We start from the raw sequence: 10,137 nt of genomic DNA on the forward strand, positions 1-10,137 counted from the left end.
GTTGTAGCCCAAACACAGCTGTGGGGGGCCAAGGTTGAGCAGGCCTGGTCTACACTGACTGGCAGTGGTTCTCTGGAGACTCAGGTGTGGGTCTTTCCCAGCCTTACATGGAGATGCTAGGGACTGAACCTGGGAACTTTGGCATGCAAAACATAGACTCTGCCACTGAGCCACAACCCCATCCTCCTCAGACCAGGGGAGCTTTGCAAACAGGAGTTTGCTGCTGTAGGGGACAATTTGAGTTGTTGGATTTGTTGTAGGCAGAGGTGCACCTAGGTAATTTTGGAGCCTGGACCTAAAGGCCTTTAGAGGGCCCCCCCCTCTCCTGCAAATGAAGCATCATAATGTTCCTCCGGATGACCACACCACTTGGGACAGACTAAAGAGGATTTGTGGGGGCAGGGGCTGTGGAGGCCCTGGACTTCAGCCCCAAAGTCCAGGGGTAAGTGCGCCTCTGGTTGTAGGCCAACAACTCTGCCTTGTTTAGCAGAGAAACCCAGGAGATACGATAGAGGTCTACAAAATTATGCACAGTGTGGAGAGAGAGATAAATTCTTCTCCCTCTCTCACAACACTAGAACCAGAGGTCATACCATGAAACTGACAGCCAGGCAATTTAGGACTGACAAAAGGAAGTACTTTTTCCACACAGTTTATAGTTAATCTATGGAATTCTCTGCCGCTGGATGTGGTGATGGCCACCAGCTTGGATGGTTTTAAGCAGGATTTAGACAAATTCATGGCAGACAAGGCTATCGAAGGCTACTTGTCTAGATGGCTCTAGGCTGCCTGCAGGCTGAGAGGCAGGATGCCTCCGAATACTAGTTGGGGAGCAACAGCAGAAGTGAAGCATCTCATCTCCTGCCCGTAGGCTTCTCAGAAGCATCTCATGGACCACTGTGTGAAACAGGACACTGAACTAGATAGGCCTTGGCCCTGATCCAGCACCATTGTTCTTATCTTAAGTTGAAAATCACCCACAGATCTCCAAGCATATCAAACTCAGAAAGTGAGAACTGGCCCATTCACTTGTGTTTTCCTAACAAGATGCATACATTTATTCAAGAAATTTTAAAACGAAGAAACACGCAGCTGTCAGGTTATTACAACGTTTTGGCTTGCATTTCCTGAACATTTTTTTAAAAAAAAAAAAATCCAACTGTTCATCTTTCTCTACAGGCCATTCTGGAGCAAATCACCCTTTCTAGAGAGATTTTGCCAAGATCCACACGAGCATCGCTGTCATCTTAAGAAGGCGTGTCAGGTTCAAAATGAAAACTACAAAATGAAAATGTCCAGCCCGTGCAGGCAGCCTTCAGCCACCTTCTTCCCCCTTCCCACAAACCCTGCTTTTAGTTCAGGATGGACATTTGCTCAAGCACCTGACCAAGACTGCCATGTCTAGGTGGTCAAGTTCCCCCGGGGGGCATCTGCAGGAAGTGCTCTCACCCTATGGATGAGGAATGCCACATCAGAACCTGACTTCTGAACAGCCAGACTGGATGAGACAGTGGAAAGATCCCAGCCTTTCGGTGGAATTTAAGCAGCAAGAAGCAACCTCACACACACTTTGGCTCAAACATTGCAATTCTGTGTGGCACCCAAAGCTCCAACATAAACTATTATTTTCATTGTGGTCTCAAGATTAGACTACTTGCTCTAGACGCTCTGGGGTGTTTCATTGCTGCAATACAGCTGGGACAACATACTCCTTTGAAGTGATCTGAAAGCCAGACGTTGCATGTGGATTTCAGCGCAGAGACCATACTGGAGACTGGTACCAATAGGGTGGAGGGTTTTGGCTCTGTACTGGTTCTTCCCCTCACTAGCCTACAAAGCAAGTCAGAGTGGCTCAGGGTCGTCTTTGCAAGACGGAACGAGCATAAACACGAAGACGGAAAAGCCAATGAGTGGTACAAGTTTTCCTGGACAACCATCTTCAGAAGGGCTCCCGAAGATGCGGGACCCCCTTCTTGGACCACACCCCCTCAGAGGCGCCGCCTGTAGGTGCCGAGAAGAGCGTTGCAGTTGGGGCAGTGGTGGGCCGTATCCATCAAGGAATCCGCACAGAAGGGAATGAGGCAGCAGCCGATCCAGCACCTGCCAGAGAACAGGCATGTTCAGTCAGACGCTCTCCAGGCACATCCAACAAGCCCGGGCAGAGGCCTTCTCAGCACTTCCAAAGCAAAAGCCCAGACTTCATTAAAAGACAAAACAAAACATAAGTCTATTTAGTGCCAGCCATTACATGGAGCTTCTGGTCCTTGTCCCAAGGCTCAGAGGCTTAAAAAAAGAAAAAGGAAAATATATATATGAGAGACCACATCAGAAAGGAAGAGAAATCGCCACAGAAAGGTTCTGAATGAGGCTAGCTGGAATAGGAGGACAGATCAGATCCATCAGCAAGGCAGACTTTTCTCCACAACATAGATGGTGTCGTTTTTGTTTAAGAGTGAGATAAAGAATATCAGGTTTGTAGCGTTCCCCATCAAATTCTTGAAGCTTAGCCATTTAACATTAAGAACAAACCCCACAGATTTGAGTCTTGGGGGACTGGGCCCCACACTGCTTCAGCCAATAGCCATTTCCATTTTGCTCAGTGCCTTGGTCTACACCAGGCCTGCTCAACCGGAAGCTCCTACAGATGTTGGCCTACAACTCCCATAACCTCTGTTAGCCACTGTAGCTGGGGATTGTGGGAGTTGTAGTCCAAAAACAGCTGGGGAGCAGTTGAGCAGGCCTGGTCTACACCAACCCATCTTGCGGAATAGGTCACATCTTTTGGGAAGGGCATCTGGGCAGAGCACTTGGCTCTTCAGCTTGGTCCGCTTACTTACCCAAACAGGAAGAGGCCTGCACAGCACAGCCAGGTCAGGAGGCCTGCATTGAACGACACACTGGTCACAATGGTTTGGTTGCAGGAAGGGCATTGCATCTCCACCGGAACGTTGTAGAAGAGCACCGGGAACTGGATGATATCTGGGCAGAGAGAAGGATGGGGGAGGGTCAGGCTGCCAACTCAACAAAGCCTACAGTTCTTCCTCACAAACAGCCTCTTGTTACCTTTACATTTTAATTTACCTTCAAACACAGAGCAAAATACTTCCAAGATGGATTTCCCCAAACATGGTTCTGAGTTAATCTCAGGCCATTTGGGGTTCTTTGCTTGTACCAGATTCCCACCCCCATTTGGACCGGTGATCTTGTGTCATCACCAGGCTCCATCTCAGGTTTTGGGATGCTTCTGAAGATGTACAATCATGGGTGTACCATCTATTGGGCAAGGTGAGACAGTTGTCTCCTGGCCCACTGCCTCAATGGGCCCCCTAGAGGCAAGTCACATGATCCATCTCAACTCCCCAGCGCCCACCCGACTTCAGCCCACTGCCTGGGCTTCCTTCGGTTTTCCTGCCTTCCGGTATTCCTCCTCTCTTTCTCTGTTGTGTCTCCACCCCTGGTATAGGACGGTTGCTGCTACTACTGCTAGTGAGGAGCCCTCTCACTCCCCAACCCCATCCGAGCTGGTTCTCTCCTGGCAGCTGCGGCTGCTGCCACCGACTGTTTTTCCTCCCACCGCTCCTCCTCGGCCTGAGAGCCACACCTAGTGAGTGACGTAACGTGAGTGACGCCATATTATTTGTGCATCCCTGTGGGTGTGGAGGGAACACTTGTCAGGCTAGGCATAGGCTGGAAAGCCCCCCCCTCCATGGCTGGGGGTGCACCTTGCTTTCGAGATCCTGCTCTCTGCTGAAATCGCCCCCTTCCCATTTTTGCCTTTCCAACGGTTCAAATAAGTAAGATTGTCTGTGTTCATGTGTGTGAGAGAGAAATGGAAGCCATCAGGGGAAAGCTGGGCATAAACTGGCTTTGGGAAGTCCCTGGAAGTATAACCATCCTCCTTTTCTAGCTAAACGATTGTGCAATTGTGTGTCAGAGAGAGAGAACGGGGATGAGTAAAGAAATCATTGGAGAGCTGGATGTGTGCATGTCCTTTAGCCAGGAGAAGCCTGGTCTGTGAGGTTTGTGTTTGGTTGGGGGCTGGGAAACGAGAACAGAGACAGCACCGTCTTCTCTCCTTCCCGCCCACCCCATACATGTAGGATACACAAATCATTAAAAAAACCTCATCCGAAGAGATTGTCTGCACAGACCGCAAAAGGGAATCCTGTGAAAATGCCAGAAAACTCCCTTTCCCGCCAGTGCTGGCTTGGGTTTGTTACTGGAAAGGGAGGGAGGAATTGAGGCCATCGTCCCTGCCTGGAAGTGGGGTGGCTTTATTTGCATCCCGGCCCTCCCCTGCCAACCTCTACTTTCAGCTTCTTGTGTGTATTTCTTGCCTCCTTTCCTGGATAAGATTTGCATAGCGTCTGTTAAGCTGTTTCTGTTATCAAAGGGTGTTCCTTTGTGGCTGTGAATGATCAGGCTGCTCCCCGCCCCTTGTTTGTTTGTTAAAAAGCAAAATAGTAACAAACAACCCCACCCCCCCCTACCCGCGTGTCTTGCAAATATTCCCCACGTCTAAGAACGGATGGAGATAACTGAGCCTTGCATGTGATGGCATTTCCAGGGAGGCATGTGGCCTGGCATGTTCCCTTGGCTATTGGACATGGGTTTGGTACAGTACGAGTCCATGTCAGTGAAGCGATGGCTCTGTTGGCTTGTTTGTGCGGTCATGAGACTTGAATGGGAATTCCCGCTTCTTCGGATTGATCTAGCAGAGGAGTTGCTGTCTGGTAGTTTCTGAAGGAGAGACTTGTCTCTTGTTCAGCTGTTGTTGCGTGCACTGGCCAAAGGAAGGCAGGTGTGCCCATCTTCTTGGGTGGGGGGAGAGGAACCCCCCCCCCAACCTGCCCATCTCCTGGGTGCAACAACAGGCCCACTTGCCTCAGAGCTTTGGCAAGCGGAGGGTGGGAAAGCAGGTGTGGGGGGTGGACCCCACAGCATCTTCTCTTCCCTTCCAATTGTGTGTTCCTTCTCTCTCTCAGCCCCACCCACCGATCTACCCTCTACCAGGGATTCTCAGCGTTGGGTCCCCAGATGTTATTGGACTTCAACTCCCATAATCCCCAACCAAAGGCCATTGGGGCTGGGGATTATGGGAGTTGAAGTCCAATAACATCTGGGGACCCAACGCTGAGAAGCTCTGCTCTAGGCAACAAAGGGCTGCAAAAAGGGGCCCCCAAAACAGAGAAGAAAGCTGGATTCAAAGCAACCGTGCCCTTTGCTCCCTTTATTCCCAAATGCACATTGAGTGTATGGCTTGGGGTCTATCTGTGCGAAGACCTTGTTCCAGTCTTGTAATAACTGCTCTGCTTCCTTTGCAAGGAAACCTGGGGATTAGAATTTGGTGTGGGTCTTGGTGTGGGTCTCCATTAGAGCTCCCCATTGGAAAGGCCATGTGACACAGTGGTTTTTTTGCATGAATATATTTGTTTTTATATTCTTACTTTCTTGTGTGATTGGTTGCTGTTTGTGCCCTCAAGAACCCACATGTTAAAAATACTGTGAGGCTATTCACACGATTGCAGAAAATCGGACTAGCCTCCGCGAGCCCGATTTTCTGCAATCGTGTGAACCCCCGGGCTCGACTGCGACCTTCATGCACAGAGCAAAACACTTCCGAGACAGATTTCCCCAAACATGGTTTCGAGATTGGAAGTTCAGGATTTTTCTTCCTTTCCGCTTAATGCTGCACGTACGAAGCAGTTCAGATCATTGGCACATAGTTACGCCAAGGCAAGGTTACTTAAGAGAGCCCTTGGATACAAGAGGTTGCTTCAAAGCCAATGCAGATCAAAGAGACTTGCCCAAACGTCAATCCTTCATCTCTAGGAGAGGGTGTCTGCTCTCCAGAGACAGCATTCAAAAGAAACCTTAACTTGGCTTGAGAGAGCTAGGCACAAACATATGACTGCCATGATGTTCAGTAGCTGCGCTCTGTGTATGCCCTTGAACATACTGGCTATTATATGTTTCAAGTCTCATGTCCCTTCTCCCTTTTCATAGGCACGCCAGTTGACTGGGGTCTCAGTGAAGAGGCATGCCAGTTGGAGGGGATGCTGTTTGTGGGAAGGACAGTGAGACAGCCACTGAAGTAATCACTAGCACACTTTGCTGTCATATTCGACCCACAGTTGCCAGTCATCTCATCTGTTTAGACTTCCTGGGGCACATCTGCTGAAGGCCACCGGTTTTCCACCCAGCAGCACAAATAATCGCTAGAGATAGCAGCTGCTATCTCAGCAAAAATAAAAATAAAAAAATTCCTGCTCGATGAGGAAGAAAAAAGATCTAACATGACACCCATTTAGCCAAAGAGACACCAATAATCTCCCCCCTCCCCTCTTGGTTGGCTGCTGCAGACTTACCTGATGGCTCCTCGCCTTCCATTGCAGCTAAAGCACCAGGCCCCACAGCAGGAATTCTCTCTCCTGCAGGGAGTAGGAAGAGGAAGATCACAAGGGGACAGAGAGGCAGGGTCACATTTTTGCAGAAGAAAGAGGCATGCCAGTTGGAGGGGAAGCTGTTTGTAGGAAGGACAGTGAGACAGCGACTGAAGTAATGTAGAAGCTTGCTAACATATTCAATAGCAAAACAAAAAACTCCTGCAATCCAAAAAAAGTCATCATGTCTCATCAGGTGTCAGCCAGATATTTCCTGGCACTAGAACCAAGCCACACGGAGGCAGATTCCAGGAGGTTCAAACCTTCTGGCTTGTGAAGGTTGGATGTTGAGAAAGGTCTCAGCAAAACACTGATGGGAGAAGCGGATTCTCTTGACCTGAGCTGCGTTTAGTATACAATGATGGGGCAGAGTTCAGGGTCAGGGACTCCCAGCTGGCCAGGTTACCCCAAAAGGACAACATTCATTCCCACTTCCATGAATCCCTTCTACAGAGGGCAAGGGAGAGGTATGTTTGCTTCATAGCCATCCAGGAAAGGAGGAGAGTGAGCTTCAGCAAGCAGGAAGGTTTGAAGCTGTTCAAGGGCAGAGGATACAGGCCAAAAGACAACAAACAGATTGCTCACCTGTAACCTTTGATGGTTTGGCATCATTCACAACGTTGGGCTCTGCACCTGTGCAGTGGCCACCACGGAAGGATTTGATGGGCTCCTCAAGGTGCTCTAAGCTCCGGTCTCTTTTGGTGGGAGAGCACCATTCCTCTCAGTTGCTGGACGGACAACGTTGGATGAAAGCTTCTTCAGGCCAGTGAGAAAGGAAAGCCTGAGCATCTGATAAGCCGGGAGGCTGGGTTGGTGTTGTGAATGGTGTTGAGCCACCAAAGGATCAAAAGTTACAGGTGAGTAACCTGGTTCTCCTTGTGGTGGCTAGGCATCATTCCCAACAGTGGTCGAGTGACTAGCTCCCAAACAGCTGGAGATGGGATTTAAGTAAGTAACATTTAAAAGGATAGAGCGCCCAAACCCAGCTTCAGCCGCAGAGCGGATGTCAGGGGTGCAATGTTGAATGAAAGGTTGATCCAACAATCAGGTGGAGGCTTTGCAGATGTTGGTGAAACTAACTCCAGACAGGTGAGTGGCCAAGGTTGCTACTGCTCTGGTGCAATGAGCCCAGATTACAGAGGGCAGAACAATGCCTTGTTGTAGCAGAACAAGACAGCTTGAACTATCCACTCCGACAGCCTTTGTCTAGAGCAGGGATTCTCAACGTTGGGTCCCCAGATGTTATTGGACTTCAACTCCCATAATCACCAACCAACAGCCACTGGGGCTGGGGATTATGGGAGTTGAAGTCCAATAACATCTGGGGACCCAACGTTGAGAATCCCTGGTCTAGAGCAGCTGTTTTTGGACCACAACTCTCATAATTACCAGCCACAGTGGCCAATAGCCAGGGATTATGGGAGTTGTAGGCCAACATCTGCAGGAGAGCCAAATTTAAAAAGGCCTGGTCTAGCGACTGGTCTGCCCTTACTAGAACCCTCAAAGGTGACAGAGTCTGTGGGTACAACATAAGTTTTTAGTGCATGCCCAGTAGTACAGAATGTCCCTACAAACGTCCAGAGAGTGTAGAGATGGAGCCAGGGGGAAACATGGGCAGGACAATGTCTTGGTTGATGTGACACTATCTTTGGCAGGAAAGCAGAATCAGTCTGCCCCATCATCTTGTTTGGACAATTCAAGGGGCGTCGATTCTAAGCGCAGCCAGCTGACTAACACCCTCCAGACTGTTGTGACTGCAATGAAGGCGGATACCTTAAAAAAGTAAGTAACTTTAGAGAAGTGGATGACAGAGGCTCCAAAGAGGTCTCCAGTGAGCATAGAACTAACTAGGGAAAGACTCCAGGGTTCCACTGGTGCCATGATCAGAGGGAAAAGGTTGTTTAATCATTCCCCCCCCCCAAAAAAAAGGTTTGCCATCTGGATGGGAAAAGTTGGTGGACTCCCCAACTGGAGTGCATGGTGGAGAGCACAGACAGATGCACTTTAAATAGAGGGACAGCTCTGTTTGCTTGATCAAAGTCAGATAGAGAGAGACTTAGCGGGCCATGGCTGTAGAGGGATCAAAGCCTCTGGACTGGGCATAAACCAGAAATCTCTTCCACTTGCAGGTGTAGTTTCATCTTGTTGAGGCCTTCCTCTCATGCTGAAGATTACTACTCAGGTCAGCCTCCACCCTATCATAGGAACATAGGAAGCTGCCTTCTACAGAGTCAGACCTTTGATTCATCTGGCTCAGTATTGAATGCACAGACTGGCAGCGGCTTCTCCCAGGTTGCAGGCAGGAGTCTCTCTCACCCCTATCTTGGAGATGCTGCCAGGGAGGGAACCTGGGAGCTTCTGCATGCAAATGCTCTTCCCAGAGTGACTCCAGCCATGCCGGTCAGAAGAGGGCAAGGTGCCATGGCACGAGGTACAATGCTTGAACTTTTTCCTCGAGTCCCACAAACATACATTTTCTCAGTTATGGTTTGGCTGTTTTCAGACTTTTTCCTCTGACCTTTTGCCTAATGTTTGGGTTTGTCTTTCTCAGTTATTTTTTGCTCACTTAGACCTTGGACTGTTTGTTTGACTACCCTTCGGCTTAATGTCTGGATTTGGTTTTTGGCCATGCTTTCCCCGGTTCTGACCTCCCTCGGCTCTGTTTTCCCCCTACTTTTGGCTTCGCTCAGCTCAAGTCTCATGGTGAACAAAGCCAAGAGTAGCAGGCAAAAAGCAGAGCGGAGGGAGGTCAGAACCGAGAACAGACAGGTGCTCTTACCCCTGGACTTTGGGGCTAAAGTCCAGGGCCTACACAGCTCCTGGGGGTACCCCAATCCTCTTTAGTCTATCCTGGGTGGTTTGGTCACCCAGCAGAGCATAATTATGCTTAATTTGTAGGGGAAGGGGGCCTCCAAAGGCCTTTAGGTCCAGGATCCAAAGTTACCTAGGTGCACCTCTGATCTGCCAAAAACCAAATCCAGACATTAAGCCAGAGGGTAGTCAAACAAACAGTCTGAGGTCTGAGTGAGCAAGAAATCACCGAGAAAGACAAACCCAAACGTTAGTGGCAAAAGAATGGTCAGAGAAGGCAGCCTGAAAACAGCCAAACCATAACTGAGAAAAATGTATGTTTGTGTTCCAGGAACTGGGATGGAGCCATCATGGAGGAGCGAATCCAGAAGGAAGCACACACTAGTGGACAGAAAAGGACCAAGGAGAATGGCTCTCCTACCAAAAGAGACTGATGGTGCTCTGCTCACAAAGGACACGGCTTAGAGCATCTCAAGGAGCTATCGAATCCTTCTGCGGTGGCCACTGCACAATGCTGGGAAGGATGCCTAGCTAGCCACCACAAGCATCAGGGGGTCCCTGCATCAAGAGAGGCTGTAGGAAAGGATACAAGCCCCTGGCATCCCAGCTGACCTTCTGCCCCACAGGCCCTCCCTGTTGCAGGGCTGCTATTCAACTGCCACTCCTGACCGTTGGTTGGCCTCCTCTGCACATTCCAGGGGCTGGAATGGAAGATCTCCGGGGCAATGGAAGGTCCTCCCACACAGGCATTCTGAGGGACAGCACGTTTCTTGGTCCTGGCATATTGACCTCGGATTCACGTTAACTGGGAGGGGTTCTCCTAAGCAACGGTCACACAGAGGGGCCTTCTGGTCCATCAGCTCTAGTATCCTGCTTCCCATAG

At 49.7% G+C, this 10,137-nt stretch overlaps 1 protein-coding gene and 1 long non-coding RNA gene across 13 annotated transcripts in view; one reads left to right on the forward strand and one right to left on the reverse strand.

Moving 5' to 3' along the window:
• Nucleotides 1-10,137, forward strand: part of LOC128336824 (uncharacterized) — a 31,379-nt gene that overhangs the window by 7,231 nt on the left and 14,011 nt on the right. The window contains exon 2 of the long non-coding RNA XR_008312106.1: nt 8,099-8,225. This is a non-coding gene — a long non-coding RNA (uncharacterized LOC128336824). The remainder of the gene's footprint in view (nt 1-8,098; nt 8,226-10,137) is intronic.
• Nucleotides 1,038-10,110, reverse strand: LOC128336822 (lipopolysaccharide-induced tumor necrosis factor-alpha factor homolog). 12 transcript variants are annotated; one of them, XM_053277059.1, is made up of 5 exons: nt 9,844-10,109; nt 7,029-7,374; nt 6,369-6,523; nt 2,838-2,979; nt 1,038-2,100 (listed from the first exon to the last, which is right to left on the reverse strand). In XM_053277059.1, the coding sequence occupies exons 3-5, from the start codon at nt 6,388-6,390 to the stop codon at nt 1,989-1,991; spliced, it is 276 nt and encodes a 91-aa protein (XP_053133034.1). In that variant the 5' UTR covers nt 6,391-6,523; nt 7,029-7,374; nt 9,844-10,109; the 3' UTR covers nt 1,038-1,988. The 12 variants fall into 12 exon arrangements, with proteins under 12 accessions (XP_053133034.1, XP_053133032.1, XP_053133031.1 ...); XM_053277057.1 differs by having other exon boundaries at nt 6,369-6,605; XM_053277056.1 differs by having other exon boundaries at nt 6,369-6,431; nt 9,844-10,107.

This window comes from Hemicordylus capensis, chromosome 13 (assembly GCF_027244095.1).
Source record: "Hemicordylus capensis ecotype Gifberg chromosome 13, rHemCap1.1.pri, whole genome shotgun sequence".
NCBI lineage: Eukaryota > Metazoa > Chordata > Lepidosauria > Squamata > Cordylidae > Hemicordylus > Hemicordylus capensis.

Coding starts and splice junctions, on each gene's coding strand:
- LOC128336822 (XM_053277055.1), bottom strand. CDS start 6,636: ATGAGACATGATGACTTTTTTTGGATTGCAGGAGTTTTTTGTTTTGCT. Junction 2,980..6,368: donor GGAAGGCGAGGAGCCATCAG/GTAAGTCTGCAG, acceptor CTCTCTGCCCAG/ATATCATCCAGTTCCCGGTG. Junction 2,101..2,837: donor GCAGGCCTCTTCCTGTTTGG/GTAAGTAAGCGG, acceptor GTTCTCTGGCAG/GTGCTGGATCGGCTGCTGCC.